General features: G+C 36.3%; 1 protein-coding gene across 2 annotated transcripts in view; it reads right to left on the minus strand.

Annotated features, from left to right (window-relative positions):
• Positions 1–626: 626 nt before the first annotated feature.
• LOC123514785 (TFIIA-alpha and beta-like factor) overlaps positions 627–20000 on the minus strand; it is a 43536-nt gene continuing 24162 nt past the window's right edge. For both annotated transcript variants that reach the window (XM_045272951.1, XM_045272950.1), the window contains exons 7-8: positions 5745–5834; positions 627–5433 (exon numbers count right to left, since the gene is read on the minus strand). In XM_045272951.1, coding sequence (XP_045128886.1) covers positions 5326–5433; positions 5745–5834 — 198 coding nt within the window. In that variant the 3' untranslated portion in view covers positions 627–5325. The remainder of the gene's footprint in view (positions 5434–5744; positions 5835–20000) is intronic.

The following is a 20000-nucleotide window of genomic DNA, read 5'->3' on the forward strand; positions in this document are numbered from 1 at the left end:
TGTGTGTGTGAAATGATGCTCTGCTACAACTTTTTAATAAAAATATTTAATACTAATCATCATTAGAAACTAATGTTACCTGATGTTATCAAAAACAATAGCTAATAATATTTGATGTATTAGTTAGGGAAGAAGTTCTCAAATTGTGTTCTGCAAAACCCCAAGGTTCCATAAAGATCTCTCAAGGATTGCATGGCAAAAATATATACATTTGACAAAAGCTTACTTTAATTATCAATATGAACAAGATTGGATAAAAGTAAGTATGAAAGGAATAAAATCATTTGCATCTTAGGAGAGAGAGAGAGAGAGAGAGAGAGAGAGAGAGAGAGAGAGAGAGAGAGAGAGAGAGAGAGAGAGACTTGGCAGAGAGTTCTGCCAATATTGGGTGAGGGGGTCATAGAAGGGTTCTGCTTAACACTGGTAAGTGCAAAACACATTCTGTAAGTTTGAAAACTTTGAGAACCACTGAGTTAGGAGAATGTCACGCATGAAAATATCAAATCACAGATAGATTGAGAAAAAAAAAAATTTCCAAGAAATAACTTGGAAAATTTCTATCATTACATTGTTGATCTTTTCTCAACTCTAAAGATTCAAACATTGGATGTAAAACAAACTTCAAATGTGTTATAACATTCATTTTGTGGTTCATACATGTCATTTCAAACTAGCATTCATGGTAGACTGAAGTTTGAGCTTCATGTGATTACTGAAACAACTATTTAAGCATACAACACTTGACTAGTGTTGCTCAGACATTCTGGTGACATGGCTCAATTGTAAAATATTGCTTCAGATGTGTTTTCAATAACACCATCCACTGAAGTACATAATGTGACTCCAATAGATGGCCCACGCTTCAGCTTGCTTATAATGAAACATGCAGGGATTTTTTTGTTTTTATAACTACTGTTTCACAGGAACATGCTCATTCAATAAGCTAAAAAATTAAATAAATAAAAAAATAAAATAAATAAATAAAATAAAACAAAAAATACACCAAGACTGTAAAGGACTATGGACCAGATCATGCAACTTTTTTTTTCTAAATTTGAGCATAGAAAAAATAGAACCATAACATGTCATTATACATTATTAATGAAGTTAAATGAAATTTACTCTTGCAAAAAATAAAGGCCAACTACAAATGTTACACTTTCCTGCAAGTTTGCTATAAATCTCAGTGCAATGGTAAGTATGAGGAAGACATGGGAAAGTATGATTGTTAGATAGTAATGCATCCCAAGTTTTTATTTTACTGAACAATGAAGTAATTTTGAGCATTGCTATATTCATGTCAGACACATAGGATGCAAGAATCAAGTGACTATTGGTTTCCTTTCACAATGATTCATTTTATCTCCTGCTCTAAATGAAAGATGAAGAAAAAAGAACTTTCCTGAAAGTTTGCTAATAATTTTTTTTCTTGAACAACTATTCGGTTTATCTATTCATCTATCCATTTGTTCCAAGGATCCACCATAGATGACCATAACTGAAGTCATACACATTCTTTTTTTCTCTTACATAATCAAACACTTACATTCACCATATTTATCACTCATATAATCTCATTTTACTATCATGCTCCCTGTGTATAATTACATTTGAGTGATTGATTTAATAACTACGCCACTAAATAGCACACTTTTGTTATTTTCATAATTCATTCTTCTTAAACTTAAATAATTCCCAGTGACCAATTTCAGCTGCTTAGATCCTTGACCTTTATATCTTATATTGGAGTGAAAAAACAATTTCTATCAAATGTTTATCTTAAGTTGTGCTCAACATGCTTAGACCTTTGGTATGAGAGATAATTTATAATCTTATATTTTCCTTCTCTTGCTAGGATTAATTCAAACTTAATGGTGTTAAGCTTTCAGATTCCATATCCATAGTAGCACAAGTGAATTTAGAAAACTGCATTTCATGTCACTTTAAATGTCAGCTGTGTTCTATGTCTAATCTTTTGCTTATTGTAAGGAAAAACTATAGCTGCAAGTTGGGAAGCCAAAGAGATCAATAATTGACAGAAATGTTATATACATTACAAACAATATATGAATAAATGCAGTCATTTGAAGCAGGAATGAAAAGGATTGTCATGATTCAGGCCAGTTTAATTTATGATATGGATAATTCAAGTGGCAACAGCAAACAATGGACCACAATAAAAAATATATACATACTGTAGCTATGAAATATTCATTGGATATCTTGTTGATTATAAAGTAATAAATATTACAATGAAATGGATGAGCTTCTGATCATATTTATCCACTTAAAAGTCAACAAGGAAAGCTTAATCTATCATGAAAATCTATTGAAGTCTAATTACTGTATACTACCATGCCAAATCTTTTAGATGAAGTTAATGTTCAACAATCAAAAGTGGTTTCAATATGAATATCCGTGCCCTGCATGAGAAGGGGACTGACCAAGTTTTTCCATTTCTGTTATCAATGAACCAAACTAGGCAAAATTTTCTTTGTCTATAAAGTTCTTTTCCACCAAGTTTGATGATTTGTGTTGTCTCCACTAGCTTCTGTACCTTTTATGCCTTCTTATGATATGAACTCTTTTGAGAGAGAAGTTTTAAGACATTTATTCTTTGATTCCAATTGAATGCTTTTGACTGTGGGAACAGGCATGCACTTTAGTAGACCTTTTTCCATTTCTAATGAAATGATGAAAAATTAAGGTTTAGATTTTTGCATATTTTGACAAGTTTTCCTTGGATTTTCTTGACAACTTGTCACATGATACTTTTGATGGCTTTCTATGAAGTGTAACAGAATTACCATTTTTGGTTCCATTGTCATGGAAAAAAAATTTTTCACATAACCCACACAGTGTTGGGCTTTGTCAGACAGGGGTCTTGGCAGGTTGTGTTTTTTTCATATATTTTCTATATTCATATATATTCTATTCAAGAAGAAACTTTCAAGGAAAAGTAACATAGTTTTGAGTAATGATATTTGAGGGCAGAGCTGTATAGCCAAATCCACAACAATACCAAGTACAATATCAATATCATAGCTTTCAATTTGATTTCAAATATATGTTGACAAAGGCATAGAAAAAACAACATAATCACCAAGTATGCCCAAGTTCCTACATAAGTAGTCAGTTTTTACAGTAACAGTTACAAGCTCTAAAGATAAGTACTCTATGTATGAAAAAAATTCACTCCTGACTTGTCAAAAATGTTCTTTGTTAGTGTCAGTGACAAGTCTTGTATATACCTACAAACAAAATTGAAGGCCGCAACCTGGCTCAAAACTAAAGCTTACACGTATATACTTACTAAAGACTGTACGAGTTAAGCTCTAAAAAAAATTAAACACTCAAATGAAAATTGTCACATAACTTTTAAGGCATGGTAATTCCCTTTTCAGTGACACCAGAATCATAAAAATTGGACAATAAATGACAGACATATATACCTCAATAGTGCAAGTTAAGTTAATTTTGGGATACAAATCTTCAGTTTAAAACCCAGAAAGTTACAATACAAGAATTGAATTAGATTTCCAGATATATGGAAATCTAAACTATGGAAAATATAAATTATATATATATATATATATATATATATATATATATATATATATATATATATATATATATATATATATATATATATATATAGATAGATAGATAGATAGATAGATAGATAGATATAGATAGATATAAAAATAAAAAAAGTAAATTAGAAATTAAACATGATTAGTTTTATGGTTCTCTTATATTGGCATGAAACCAGTAAGCCTCATGAAAACAAAAGGGTAATTGGTAAGAGTTAATTGATTTCTCTTTCACTTCTGATTATATCAGTTTTGCCTCGTGTGCCATTGCTAATACACCCACTATACCACCTAAAACAACATATGGTGAAAAAAACGGGCATATTTATGACTTTCGGTGGTGCCTTCTGATCAGTTGATCTATCAGCATATAAGCTATGAGATGGTCATGATTGGTTTCCACAGCAGCAGCCTGCAAACAACTAGAAACATTGGGAGGTTACGATCAAGGTAACCCCTCCACCCCCTAAAACAAAATATGAATTGCCATAGTTATATTTACAATAACTGGTGTTCAGTGGTTGCCTGGCAATTTTCATGCAAGCGGTCACCTCCCATCATGGCTACCTTTATGCATGCCTATTGCCCACAACAAGCATAAGAGGTGCTCTGATAATTTAAGGATCCATTAAGTAGGAACATCATGGGGATACAAAATGCCCAAAAGCCTTCAAACAAAACTATTCCATCATCTAGACACTGGAGCTCAAAAGAAATTCCCACAAAACTGCTGGAGTTAACAAACCAGTAGCCATTCATTAGCACAGGACAACCTCCAAGACAATCAAAGATAGATCTGTATATTCCTTTTTTCCATATTCTGATAATCTGAACAGACCTGGACTTAATATTTCAATGAACACACTTTTGTTGTACAATAATGCAAAATAAAAGGATCAGAGGTAAAAGAAAATAAATAAATAAAAATAAGGGGAATAATCATGGGACACAAAAGTTACTGTGAAAAAAATTCTATTTGACCTGTTCAATAAATCAACACTTGTGCCAGCAAGATAGGAGAGCAATACTGTGAACACAAAAATGGCAGAACAATGAAGGAATGTGACCACACAAAGTAAGTCATTGCTAGATTTACATAAAAAAAAAATAAACATCATGGATACTAAATGCAAACAAGCTATACTTTCCCACACCTCATCTTAATGATTCATCCACTGTAAACATACTACAAGAGGCTTCAAATAATCAATAACTGAAACACATTATCAATTGTACAGGTGTAGAATTTCTGTGAACCCTTAATTATTTGTGAGATTTGCCTTAAGAGGAAAGCAGTCTCTAAGTGATATTTTTTTCTAACAGAACAGGAGCATTGCAATGGCTAGTGAATGGGTAAATTGAATATTCAAAACATACTGTAATGCTAAATAATGAACAATGAAGTCATAATGCCATGCAGAGAATTATATACATAGTGAATCCCTGCTCTACAGTGAGATAAATATAAAACCTGCAACTCTGAGGAATCAATATTTCTCAGTCTTATGGACAATAGGTAAGAAATCAACAACTGTATCAAGTGCACATAATTCACACATTGACATTTTCTCACTGTACTGCACTAACAGACAAACCTGTCTGGTCACAGAAGTGCAGCAACAACCAGCTAAAGCTTTGTACCACAGGAGTGGACAGAAACATGACCACTCAGTCTCTGAAATGACAGTTCTCCATGTGGCCTGCCTTCCTTTATCTATAGCATGCTTGTTGTCTACCATTCCCCTTCCCCAGTGGCTTTTTGAAAGAGGTAGTCCTTCCCCTTGAGGTTCATGATGCCATCTTTCAGGTTGAACTTCCACTTATTTCTCACTCGAGTGATCTGAAATTTTTAATTTGAGTCATAGTTGAATCTTTATGGTATTTTCTTCAAATTAGCTAATAAGAAAGTAAAGTTTAATAAATAATTAAAAGTTGTGGAAGACAAGTTTGCAGATTGAAATTAGCCTTACTTATGTTGAATCTTACACAAATTTCTTCTGACTTCATCCCAATCTTCAGTTTTATTGTGAATTAATGTTTTAAAAATGTAATCAACAAATTAAGTTTTACAAAATGGTAATCAGATATTGAACAATGAAAAAATTACTGAAAGAAAAGCAGCCCTAACCAATTACGTTCCTAGGCACCCACCTTGTCATACTGACAAACAACGACATTGTCTGTGTCAAACATGTCAGAAGTGTCATCTTCACTCACATCATCATCACTGTTTAGGGGTTCCTGTGGAGTATAATAACAACCTTTAGATGTTCAGTCTTATGATAAGTGAAACACATATACACATATATACAGTATATATATATATATATATATATATATATATATATATATATATATATATATATATATATATATATATATATATATATATATACAGCTTACGTGGATTTTGAATGACACGCACTAGTTTACTAAGTTTCTATACAAGAGTAATAGATGAAGTACAAGGGAAGGACAGATAGGTTGACACAATGTATTCAGATCTTGATCCCAGAAAGACACATGAATGGGTTACTTGCTTCAACATAAAAGACAATAACAAATATCAGAGTGGCATTCAGTTACATGGATAAGAGTGTGATGAAAAATATCATAACCACTATCATAAGACCTAGACTTGAATAGGCATCCATGGTGTGATCACTGCACATGCAAAAGGGCATCAGAAAACTAGAAAGAATTGGAAGGACGGCTACAAAGATAGTGCCAGAAATAGAGGACCTTCCCTATGAAAATAGACTGAAAGAAATGGAACTACCAACTTTGAAGGATACAAGGGAAAGAGAAGATATAATAACGATATATAAGATAGTGAACCATATGAAAAAGATATATAGACAAGATCTGGTATCACTGACTGAAGACAGATAGACGAACAAGAGGACACTCTAAGATCATGAAAAGTCAAAGTTTGAGGAACATTAAAAAGTTTAGTTTTCCACATAGGATAGTGGGTATCTAGAATGGCTTGAGTGAAGAGATTATAACACCAGAAAGTGTGCATAGATTTAAGGAAAAGTTGGAAAAAATTAGATATTGAAAGAGGTCACTAGGAGCCACACTTAAACCCTGTTAATATACAACATGGTAAATAAAACTAGGTAAATAAATACATACATACATACATACATACATACATACACACACACATAGAAAGGTTAAAAGTAGAGAACGGGATGGTGGAAGACCCAAAAAGTATGGCAGAACTATTAAATAAAAAATTCCAGGAGGTCTTTACTAAGGAATCCAAATTTGAAAGGCCATAGAGTAATAGAGAGACAATCTATATGAAAGAGATTAAAGTAACCAATCTTGAAATAAGAGTTAATGAAGGAACTGGATGAAGAGAAGGCAATGGGACCAGATGAAGTCTCAGGCAGAATACTGAAAGAATGTAGGGAAGAACTAGCAAGTCCTATATACAACATCATAAAATGCTCAATAGAAAATGGAACAGTACCAGTAGAATGGAAAAGAGCTGAGGTGGTTCCCATATATAAGAGCGGAAGGAAGGAAGAACCTTTAAATTACAGACCGGTATCACTAACTAGTGTAATATGCAAGATGTGTGAAAGAATAAAGAAACAATGGATCAAATCAAATTAATATCAAATAGCCAATTTGGTTTTAGAAAAAGACGGTCTTATGTAACTAATTTATTGAGTTTCTATTCTAGAATAGTTGATAGAGTACAAGAGAGAGGGATGGGTTGACTGTATTTATTTGGATTTAAAAAAGGCGTTTGACAAAGTGCCACATGCAAGATTACTATGGAAGTTAGAGGAGAAGGGTGGCTTAAAAGGAAGCACATTGAGATGGATAGAAAATTATTTGAGGGGGAGAGAAATAAGGACGGTAGTTAAAGATATGAAGTCCAAGTGGAGAGCAGTAGAAAGCGGAGTGCCACAGGGGTCAGTATTGGCACCAATACTTTTCCTCATTTATATTAACGACATGCCAGAAGGAGTGAACAGCTACATAAATCTGTTTGCAGATGATACGAAACTGTGCAGAGTTATAAAGCAAAAGAGGATTGTGAAATACTGCAAGAAGACCTAAATAAGATCTGGGAATGGAGTAAAAAGTGGGAAATGGAATTCAATGTGAACAAAAGCCATGTCATGGAAATGGGAAAGAGTGAAAGACGACCTGTGGGAATCTATAAGATGGGAGATGGAGTAGAACTGGAGAAAGTAAAAAGGAAAAGGACTTAGGAGTGACGATGGAAGAAAACAATCAACCAGTAAGCCATATTGATAGAATTTTAGAGAAACATATAATTTGCTAAGGAATATTGGAGTAGCATTTCACTACATGGACAAAGAAATGATGAAGAAATTGATAAGTACTATAATAAGACCCAGATTGGAATATGCAGGAGTAGTGTGGACCCCTCATAAAAGAAACACATAAGAAATTGGAGGCTACAAAAATGGCTACAAGAATGGTTCCAGAATTTGAAGGGATGACATATGAGGAGAGACTAAAGGCTATGGATCTACCAACCCTGGAACAAAGAAGGAGAGAGGAGACCTGATACAAGTTTATAAATTGATCAACGGAATGGACCAAGTGGATAATGAGAAACTGATCCTGAGAGAAGAATATGACATCCAAGCACAAGATCGCATAGTAAAAAGCTGAGAAAGGAAGATGTCTGAGAGATATTAAAAATATAGTTTCCAGAGATGTATTGAGACGTGGAACAGTTTAAATGAAGAAGTAGTGTCTGCAACGAGTGTGCATACTTTTAAAGTAAGATTGGATAAGTGTAGATATGGAGACGGGCCACACGAGCATAAAGCCCAGGCCCTGTAAAACTACAACTAGGTAAATACAACTAGGTAAATACACACACACACACACACACACACACACACACACACACACACACACACACACACACACACACACACACACACACACACACACAGTAGCTCAGTGGTTAGAGCTGGTTTCACAAGCCAGATGAGGGTTCGATTCCTGGGTGGAGATATTTGGTGTGTCTAGTAGTGTTCACCTAGCAGTGAGTAGGTGGGATGTAAATCGAGGAGTTGTGACCTTGTTGTGGTGTGTGTGTGTGCCTGGTCTCAGGCCTATCAAGATCGGAAACAATGAGCTCTGAGTTGTTCTGTGGGTAAGTCTGGCTGTGGACAGAGACTGCAGCAGATCAAACAGTGAATTACACACACACACACCAGGGGAATCTCTCTAAAAGAGGAAATTGAACATGAAAGTTCCTTGGGGAAAAGCGATCATGATGTCCTAAGCTTTGAGCTGGATACAGAATTAAGCACGAATAAGATTGTGGAACGCAAGGAGGAAAACTTAAATTATACTAGGGCAAATTATAACCATATAAGGGAGTTCTTTAGTGAAATTGACTGGTCCGTGGTATATCAGGTAAGAGATATGCAATTGAAGTACGATAAATTTATGGATATGTATAACTCTGCTATGAAAAAGTTTGTGCCATATTACAGAAAGGGGACTTTAAATAATAAACAGTGGTTTAATAGAAACTGTGAAGCAGCAAAAAAGAACAAAGAAAAGGCATGGAAGAAACTTAAGAAAAACAGTGATGTATTATCAAGGGAAGGCTACAAAACAGCAAGGAATAGATATGTTGAAGTAAGGAGAACAGCACAGAAGGAATATGAACAGAGGGTGGTGGAAAACTGTGATAGTGACCCAAAATGTTTTACAAATTCATAAATGGAAAACTAAATAAAAGGGAGGCAATAGAAAAGGTAAAAACGGGAAGAAGTATATGAAGATGCTGGAGATATAGCTGAAATTTTGAACGACAACTTTTGCAAAGTGTTTACAAAGGAGGAGCATTTTATGGGAGGAAGGCCTACGGAAATAAAGCAAATGCAGGACATCATGGTTACTAAGGAAGATGTAAGGAAAATTATAAGCAATCTGGATATTAATAAATCAATGGGGCCTGATGGCATATCTGGGAGGTTGCTAAATGAATGTAAGGATCAATTGTTGAACCCCATATTTGATATTGTGGAAACCTCCATACGAACAGGATTAGTCCCGAAAGAGTGGAAAAGAGCTGACATTGTGCCTATATATAAGAATGGTAGTAGAATGGAACCGCTAAATTATAGACCAGTATCGTTGACTAGTATATTGTGCAAGGTATGTGAAGAAGTAATTAAAGCTAAGTGGAGTGAGTATCTAGAAAGTGAAAACATTCTGAGTGAAAGGCAGTTTGGTTTCAGAAAAGGAAGATCGTGTGTATCCAATTTATTATGTTTTTATTCAAGAGTGACTGACATACTACAACATAGAGAGGGATGGGTGGATGCTATCTACCTGGACTTGAGAAAGGCCTTTGATAAAGTACCACACAATAGACTGATGTGGAAACTAAAGATGATTGGAGGAGTAAATGATAAACTAGCAAAATGGATGGAAAATTACTTAATGGGAAGAGAAATGAGAACAGTGGTGAGAGGAAGGAAGTCCGAGTGGAAGAAGGTAACCAGTGGAGTTCCACAAGGGTCAGTGCTGGTCCCATCATGTTTTTGATTTATGTTAATGATATGCCAGTAGGAATTGACAGTTACATGAACATGTTTGCGGACGATACTAAAATTATGAGGAGAGTAAAGAATGTGGAAGATTGTAACAAGTTACAGGAAGATCTTGATAAAATATATGAGTGGAGTAAAGAGTGGCAGATGGAATTTAATATAGACAAGACCCATGTTATGAAAATGGGAAGAAGTAGATACAGACCAAACAGGGATTACAGGCTGGGTGATGAGAAAATTAAAGAGACCAATGAGGAGAAAGACTTAGGAGTAACTGCAAAACACTTTGTCACCGGAGAAACACATTAACTAGATTTTTTGGAAAACATACATGCTTCAAAATATTGGCCTTGCATTCCACTACCTAGATGAAGGAATGATGAAGAAGATATTATGTACCTTAATAAGACCCCAGCTAGAATATGCAGCATGTGTCTGGTCACCGCATATGAAGAAAAATGTGAAGAAGGTAGAAAGGGTACAAAGGCTGGCAACAAGGATGGTACCAGGACTCAGGGAGTTAGACTATGAGGAAAGACTGAGGAAGCTGGGGCTGACCACATTAGAAGAGAGAAGAACAAGAGGAGACATGATAACTATGTATAAATTGGTGAACAAGATTGACATACTGGACAGAGAGTTGATAAAGGTGACCACAAGTAATCATCTCCGAGGACATGGAAAAAAGCTAATAAAGGACATCTGTCTAAATGACGTGAGAAAATACAGTTTCCCGCATCGTAGCATTGATAAGTGGAATAAACTGAACAGTCATGTCGTTGACGCGGTGTGTGTCAATCAGATGAAAGAGAGATATGACAGGAATGGACAAGGAGACAGGACACAGAGAGCTTAGCTCGGGCCCTGTAATACACAAATAGGTAAATACACACACCGCGTTGTGTAGTGGTTAGCATGCTCGGCTCACAACCGAGAGGGTAAGGGTTCAAATCCCGGAAAGTGGCGAGGCAAATGGGCAAGCCTCTTAATGTGTAGCCCCTGTTCACCTAGCAGTAAAATAGGTACAGGATGTAACTCAAGGGGCTGTGGCCTTGCTATCCCAGTGTGTGGAGTATGTTGTGGTCTTAGTCCTACCCGAAGATCGGTCTATGAGCTCTGAGTTCGCACTGTAATGGGAAAAGGATGGCTGGGTGACCAGCAGACGACCACGGTGAATTACACACACACACACACACACACACACACACACACACACACACACACACACACACACACACACACACACACACACGGCCCGGTAGCTCAGTGGTTAGAGCGCTGGCTTCACAAGCCAGATAAAGGTTCGATTGCCGGGTGGAGATATTTGGGTGTGTCTCCTCACGTAGCCCCTGTTCACCTAGCAGTGAGTAGGTACGGGATGTAAATCGAGGAGTTGTGACCTTGTTGTCCCGGTGTGTGGTGTGTGCCTGGTCTCAGACCTATCCCAAGATCGGAAATAATGAGCTCTGAGCTCGCTGTGAGGGTAACGTCTGGCTGTCTCGTCAGAGACTGCAGCAGATCAAACAGTGAATCAAACAGTGAATACACACACACACACACACTTTGCATATCTTTATGTTCTTCAGATACATGAGGAACTGAAGAAGAACATAAAGATATGCAAAGAGAGGTGATTAAGTGCCTAGATAACATGATAAAAAAAGATGGAAGAATACTTTTGGTTGGAGACTTTAACTGCAAAAAAGTGAACTGGAGAGAGATGGAAGTAACGGATAATGTTGGACAGTGGAATGAGGAGGTGTTACAATTGACTATAGTAAATACAATGGATCAGTGGGTGGAGGAGTCAACAAGGTACAGGGGTGAAGAAGAACCATTGTTGCTTGACCTATTATTCACAAAGAAACCAGAGCCCCCTCCCATCATATAATACCTTAGTCCAATGGGTAGAAGTGATCATGTGACATTAGGGCTGGAAATATAGGAGGAGGATGGGATAAGATACAGAGATGACTACTAGAGATTAAATTATGCAAGAGCGGATTTTGAAAAATTAAGGAACTTTTTTGCTGATATTGAATGGAGAAACATTATGTACCAAAAGCCATTACATAGGAAAAATGAAATATTCTTACAGAAATATAATGAAGGAGTAAAGAAATATGTACCTTTTTATAGATTTGAGTAAAAGCAAAAACAAACCCAAACTTTTTACAAATTTATAAATGGCAAAAATTAAGAACAACAAAACATTAGAAAAATAATTGAAGGACAGAAGACATACCAAACAGAGAAGGAAATGTATGAAATAATGAATGAGAGCTTCAAAACGAAGTTCACTTCAGAAGATTTCACAGAATCTAATAGGACATTACATTGCCAAGGACTACAGGAAATCAGTGCCCAAGGAGAATATTGGAAGATTATTGGATAATTTGGATGTCAGAAAAGCAATGGGATGGATGGTGTATCAGGCTGGGTGCTAAAAGAATGTAAAGAGCAACTGCTAGATCCAATATGAGAAGCAATTACAAGTTCAATAAATGAAAAAGGAAAGTTCCACTAGAATGGATGAGAGTCAATGTAATACTGATATTTAAAGGAGGAAAGGCAACTGAACCATTAAATTATAGACCAGTGTCACTTACAAGCGTTATGGGGAAGCTGCATGAAACAATTATTCAAGAAAATGGGTTAAACATCTAGAAGAACAAATCATATCAAACAGACAATTTAGGTTTAGGACAGGACAGTCATGTGTATCAAACTTATTACACTTCTACTCCAGAGTTATAAAAGGACTGAAAAGCTGAGACGGATGGGTGGACACAGTATACCTGGACATTTCAAATTTGTGTAAACGACATTCACAATAGGGTAAACAGTTATATTAATTTATTTGCTGATGATGCAAAGCTGATAAGAGTTATCGAAATCCGGAAGGACTGTTTGTTGTTACAGGAAGATATAAACAAAATCTATGAGTAGAATAAGAAGTGGAAATTGGAGTTTAATGCCAAGAAATGTCACATAATGGAACTAGGAAAGAACAAAAGAAGACCGGTATGGACCTATCTGATGGGAGAGGAACAAATAATGAAGACTAAAAAGGAAAAAGATCTGGGAGTGATTATACAGGAAAATCTGAACCCAAAAAAACACATAAGCAAGATATTTGAGTTATCATATAAAATGTTGACAAATATAAGAGTGACATTTCAATTCATGGACAAAGATATGATGAAAAAAATCATCACAAGCATGATATGTCCACAGCTGGAATATGCAGCAGTGGTGTGGTCTCTGAGCTCTACAAAAGATATAAGAAGATTAGAAAGGATACAGAAGATTGCTACAAAGATGGTGCTGTAACTAAAGGACCTAACATATGAAGAATGGCTGAAGGAAATGGGACTACCAACCTTAAAGGATAGAAGAGAACGAGGAGACCTAATAACAATGTACAAGATAGTCAATGGCACTGAAAAGATAGACAAGGAAGACCTGGTACTGATGACAAAAGAAGATAGAAAGACAAGAGGTCATGCTAAGATCATGATGAGGCAGTATGTGAAGGATATTGAAAATACAGTTTTCCACACAGAACAGTGGAGAAGTGGAATGCATTGAATAATGAAGTTGTTACAGCATATAATGTGCATAATTTTAAGCAAAAATTGGATAAATGGAAACATGGAGACAGGACACTATGAGCCCTGCTTGAACCCTGTACAATACAACTAGGTAAATACATCATGAGGAAGGTATTCACTTGGGCGAGATCAGAGTAGAAAAGTAGGAAATATATAAATTGATGGAGGAACTAGAGGAAGGAAAGGCAATGGGACCGGATGAAATTTCAGGTAGCATACTGAGAGTAAGCAAGGAAGAATTGGAGGGCCTGTACACGACATCATAAAATGCTCAATAGAAAGTGGCACTGTATCGGTGGAATGAAAAAGGGCTGAAGTGGTCCCCATATATAAGAGTTGTGCGAAGGAGAAATTCTTAAACTATGGACCGGTTTCACTAACCAGTGTGGTGTGCAGGATGTGTGAGAGTGATAAGGAAACAATGGATTGATTTTTTAGAAGATAACAAGTTAATTTCGGACAGACAATTTGGTTTTAGAAAGGGCCGCTCCTGTGTAAGAAACTTAAGGAGATTTTACTCTAGAGCAATAGACATAATTCAGGAGAGAGATGGTTGGGTCAACTGTATATACCTGGATTTAAAAAAGGCTTTTGACAAGGTACTGCATACGAGACTGCTATGGAAGTTAAGGAATAAGGGAGGATTGAAGGGGAAGGCATTAGAGTGGATGGAGAGTAACCTGAGAGGAAGGGAGATTTTTTTTTTTTTTTTTTTTTTTTTACATTACAAGGGCACTGGCCAAGGGAAAACAGTGTTGGAAAAAAAAAATCCCGCTGGTTGCCAGGCCCTGTTTAGAGGAAAGTAGGAGAAAGAAAAAACAAAAAAATCTAAAAGGAGGGTCCAGTTAACGTAAGAGGTGTCTTGACACTCCTCTTTTGAAAGAGTTTAAGTCATAGGCAGGTGGAAATACAGACACAGGTAGAGAGTTCCAGAGTTTACCAGTGTAGGGAATGAAGGAGTGAAGATACTGGTTAACTCTTGCATTAGGAAGATGGACAGAATAGGGATGAGAAGAAGTAGAGAGTCTTGTGCAGCGAGGCCGCAGGAGGGGGAAGGCAAGCAGTTAGCAAGTTCAGAAGAGCAGACAGCATGAAAACAGCGGTAGAAGACAGATAAAGATGCAACATTGCGGCGGTGACTTAAAGAATCAAGACAGTCAGTTAGAGGAGAAGAGTTGATAAGACGAAAAGCTTTAGATTCCACCTTGTTTAGTAAAGCTGTGTGTGGATCCCCAGACATGAGAGCCATACTCCATACATGGGCGGATGAGGCCCTTGTACATAGCAAGCAGCTGGGAGGAGAGAAAATGGACGAAGACGCCACAGGACACCTAACTTCTTGGAAGCTGATTTAGCAAGAGTAGAGATGTGAAATTTCCAGTTTAGATTTTTAGTGAAGGATAGACCGAGTGTGTTTAATGTAGAGGAGAGGGGAAGTTGAGTGTTATTGAAGAAGAGAGGATAGTTGTCTGGAAGGTTATGTCGAGTAGATAGTTGTAGAAATTGAGTTTTTGAGGCATTGAACAAAACCAGGTTTTCTCTGCCCCAATCAGAAACAAGTGAAAGATCAGAAGTTAGGCGTCCTATAGCATAGCAATATGAGTGGAGAACAGATGAGAACAGAGTGCCACAGGAGTCGGTAATGGCACCTATACTTTTTCTTGTGAATATAAATGACATGCCAGAGGAAGTAAACACTTATAAATCTATTTGCAGATCATGCCAAGCTGTTCAGACAAGTAAAAAATGAGGAGGACAGTGAAATATTACAGGAGGACCTTAACAAGATCTGGAGGTGCAGTAATAAGTGGGAAATGGAATTCAATGTGGATAAAAGTCATGTTATGAAATTGGGAACGAGTGGGAAGATGACCAGAGGGAATCTACAAGATGGGAGATAGTGAAGAACTGAAGAAAGTTAACAAGGAAAGAGACCTAGGAGTGACTATACAAGAGAATAATCAACAGGATAGCCATGTGGACAAAATATGTATTTAGTGAGACACACAATTTGGTAAGAAATATTGGATTGGCTTTCCACTACATGGAAAAAGATATTATGAAGAAACTGATATCCACTGTGATCAGACCCAGATTAGAGTGTGCAGGGGTGGTGTGGTTCCTACACAAAAAGAAACATGAATAGAAATTGGAGAAACTGCAAAGGATGGCAACGAAGATAGTACCAGAACTAACAGGGATGACATACGACGAGAGACTGAGGGGTTTGAATCTACCAACACTGGAGCAGAGAAGAGAGAGAGGGGACCTAATACAAGTCTACAAACTAATGAATGGAATGGATGTTGTAGATAATGAGGAGCTGTTACTAAATGATGAGGTCACCAGTAGAAACATAAGATGTCATAGTAAAAAGTTGAGGATGGGAAAATGTTTCAAGGACATGAAGAAATTCAGCTTTCTACAAAGAAGTATAATGGCATAGAATAGCCTGAGTGAAGGTGTAGTGTCAGCATGGAGTGTGCATAGCTTTTAAAAAAAAGTTGAACAAATGTAGATATGGAGACGGGGCTCTGTAAAACTACAACTAAGTAAATACACACACACACACACACACACACACACACACACACACACACACACACACACACACACACACACACACACACACACACACACACACACACACACATTTACCTGTTAATGACTAAGGACCTATATCTAATAGCAAAAGAACTGATACAAACGTATATCAAGCTTCTACAGGGCATCACCATCATTACTACTCAGCTCTGCCTTTGCACTACCTAAAATTTCCATCAATTGGTCTGCAAGCCCCATCTCACTGATAAAATACAACTTGAATACCTTTGTTTCACTAGGCAACAAAAGGACTAGACCACAGAACAATGACATATAACATGTTATTAAGTGAAGAAGGCAGCTTCCAGGTCAGCCACATTACAATAGAAATATAGAAAGCCATACCAATAAAGCATCTTGAAAATAATACAATTGTTCAATTCACACAAAGAAAATCAGAAAATAAAAACTTTATTAGAAATGTGGAACACTAGAAAAATATTATTTCTAAGATGGTTTGCTGGTATGGCAAGTATCAGGAGTCACGAGATCCTGCAAGACGTCTGTTTAGGCTGCCATATTTGTCATCATAGCTTATCGCAACACAGAGGCCCCTCACCTCAGGGCAGCTATTGGTGCATGATAATCATCGTCAGGAAGATCAGCATAAACTGTCTTGGAGTCAGTTAGATGCCATTACTATAGCAATGATGATCCTTTGTTTATTCCAGCTGAGAGGTACACAAAAGCATTTGATATAAGATATGTGCTGCAAGGACCACAGGGCAAATGCCAAGTCACTCTCAACTGCAGTCCTATGGTCCAGAAACAGATTGATCTATTTTACATTGAATCCTACAGGGAAAATGGTTCTGGTTCACGAACATTTCAGTTCACAAACGGCCTTCAGGATTGAATGAAGTTCCTCAACCGAGGTTCCACTCTATATACCGTATTTGATGGCATATAGGACGCTCAAGCATATAAGACACACTCACCATTTCAGCAGGCCAAATTCAGGAGAAAAAGTGCTGAAAGCACTCTAGCAACACATTACACAAGCAGAAAACATGATCAATTCACAGTTTCACCCAACCATGGAATCTGGTATGTGGCTTATGTTTTTCTGGTGAGAAATGCAGTAAGAGTTTGATGGTATATATCATTTCTGTCACAGATTAATATTTTCCAAGATACGATTATTTTTAAACTCCAACTTGTGCCTACCTCTCATTCCCAACAACCTAAGGGGACCTGTGAGAAATTGGGGTTTTTGGCTGGGGAAGCATTAGATGAAGTAATGTGAATTACAAGAGGTCTGGGAAAAAAAATAAATAAATAAATAAAAAATAAAAAAATAATATATATATATATATATATATATATATATATATATATATATATATATATATATATATATATATATATATATATATTGATAGTGGTGGGGAGAGGGTGACAGCAGCCCAGCTTTTGCATTGTTTACATCGAGCAGCATTGCCAATGCTACTTTATGCCTGTATCTGTTACACTACGGCCTACAAGGGATAGTAAACAAAACCAAACCTAAAAACCAAGCAATGTCATCCTAAAGTTCTAGCCAATGTGGAGCTGGCCAACAAAGTATTATGTTTACCTTTCCTTGCATTCTTCATGCTGTTGCCACACACATATAATCATTTCTGTAAATAGTGGCCTTAAAGTCCTTACTGCAGCTCTATTGCCACGTTCCTTGACATAATGTACCACTTATACTTTGTAGAAGATTGTGTAAATGCTGGATCTTTTTTCTCCAGCCACAACAGTGAGGATGTTGTGTTTTGTTATGATCGGATCAGATCAGATGTAGAGTTGGGGGATAGCCTTTGCAACGGGCTGTTTTCTCTTTTGTTGCTGCTGGTTTATTTACTTTTTTCTTTTTTTACAAGCAACTTTTATCTATTTTCTTTTCCTTTCACTATCAACTGTATGATCATGAACTTGCTGTTACTTGTCACCACCAGATGCCACTGAGTCGGGGTTCCAACTGATCAGCTGATATTTATAGACATGCATCACAGCCTCACAGGTCAGATTGCTTTCATTTTCATAAAAAAAAATTTTCTAAAGTAATAATGTTGGTAATTCTAACAATACCAGCAATAAAACAATGATGCATGCAGTTAGGGTAGATAGAGATACTGATTGTAAGCTAGGTTAGTGAGCATTAGAGAGAAGTTAAGCCTACGGGAAGTCTCAACTTCATATACTGGACACAGGGTGATTTCTAGAGTCAAAAAGTTTGGGGAAAAGGTGCGTCCTATATGCTGTCAAATACAGGAAATAGTGAAAACTCAATATTCAAACGTCTGTGACGTCAAACTTTTCAATACTCAAACGCAAAAGTTCGACTTGGTATTAAAAAAAATATCTGGTACCTGAACATTCTGATACCGGTAATACTGAAGCTAAAATACCAGTATCCCAGTATAGTGAATACCGGTGCACATCCCTAGCCATGTTAGTGAGAACACCAACATTATGCTCCACTGTCTGTAGTTTTTCATTTAGAAACCTACAATGCCACCAAAGAGGCTTATTAATGGTGAAATAAGGAATCTATAGAGAATGCAAGTGTTAGTGAGCCATGGCCCTTGACTAGTGGGTTTACAGTAATCACACCAAGAGATGAGTTACCAGACATTTTCATCGATGGTGACTTGTCCTCTGATGAATAACCTCCCTCCTCCTTCCTGCCCTTCTCCCCTCTTCTTTTATAATATCCATCCCCAGCCTTCACTTACCATGAGCACAAATCAAAATCATAAAAAAAAATTTACATGGAAATTTTTGCAAACTCAAGGTTTTGCTAAGGTTAGAACAAATTACCTGATTTATAGGTACTGGTAGTCAAATTTTTTTGATACTCGAACAGCCATTTGGAGTGAATTAAGTTCAAGTATGTATGGACCGAGAAAGTGCACACATATATTGAGAACGTACTAACTAAATAATAGAACCCTATGTTACAAAATTTATAACATAGGGATAAGCACCCACCATGACTGATCCCTGAGATGGGTCCCCTTAAGGCTCCCCCTTATCAATCATTCCTGCATTGTATACTTTGTGGCATCTTTACATTTCATCATGTTACGCACTGTGGACTCATTAACACATTCCATATGATACGACCCATTTAACACGTTCCCTGCAATATGACCCATCATCATCATCAGTTACTAACCATTGTTGCAATGGTGGGTCGCACAAGTTTTCACATATATAACATTTTTATCTTGTTATTAATAGAAATTGGATTATATAGTAAATTTCAATATACAATGTGTAGAAGGGCATAATAAACAATGATTGATAAATAATATGAAGCTTATTTCATTTTTAGTATTATAAAAATTATATGAAAAATAGTCTTTTTGTTTCCATTTCTTTTTCTCATACATGTAAACAAAAAACTATATAATCTTGCATTTTTTCTTTAGAAGAACCTAACACTTTTCTATAACAAATAATTGAAACAGATGTCACAATTGGACTTTCCTTGATAAGCTTCAATTATTTTTTTTATTGATTTTCATATTTTTCCTGATATTATTTGGACAAATTTTAAAAAAAGCTGCCATTGGTGACCCTTTTAAACTGCATATACAAATAAACACAAGTAAAGAAACAAAATA

This window comes from Portunus trituberculatus, chromosome 38, assembly GCF_017591435.1.
Source record: "Portunus trituberculatus isolate SZX2019 chromosome 38, ASM1759143v1, whole genome shotgun sequence".
Lineage (NCBI taxonomy): Eukaryota > Metazoa > Arthropoda > Malacostraca > Decapoda > Portunidae > Portunus > Portunus trituberculatus.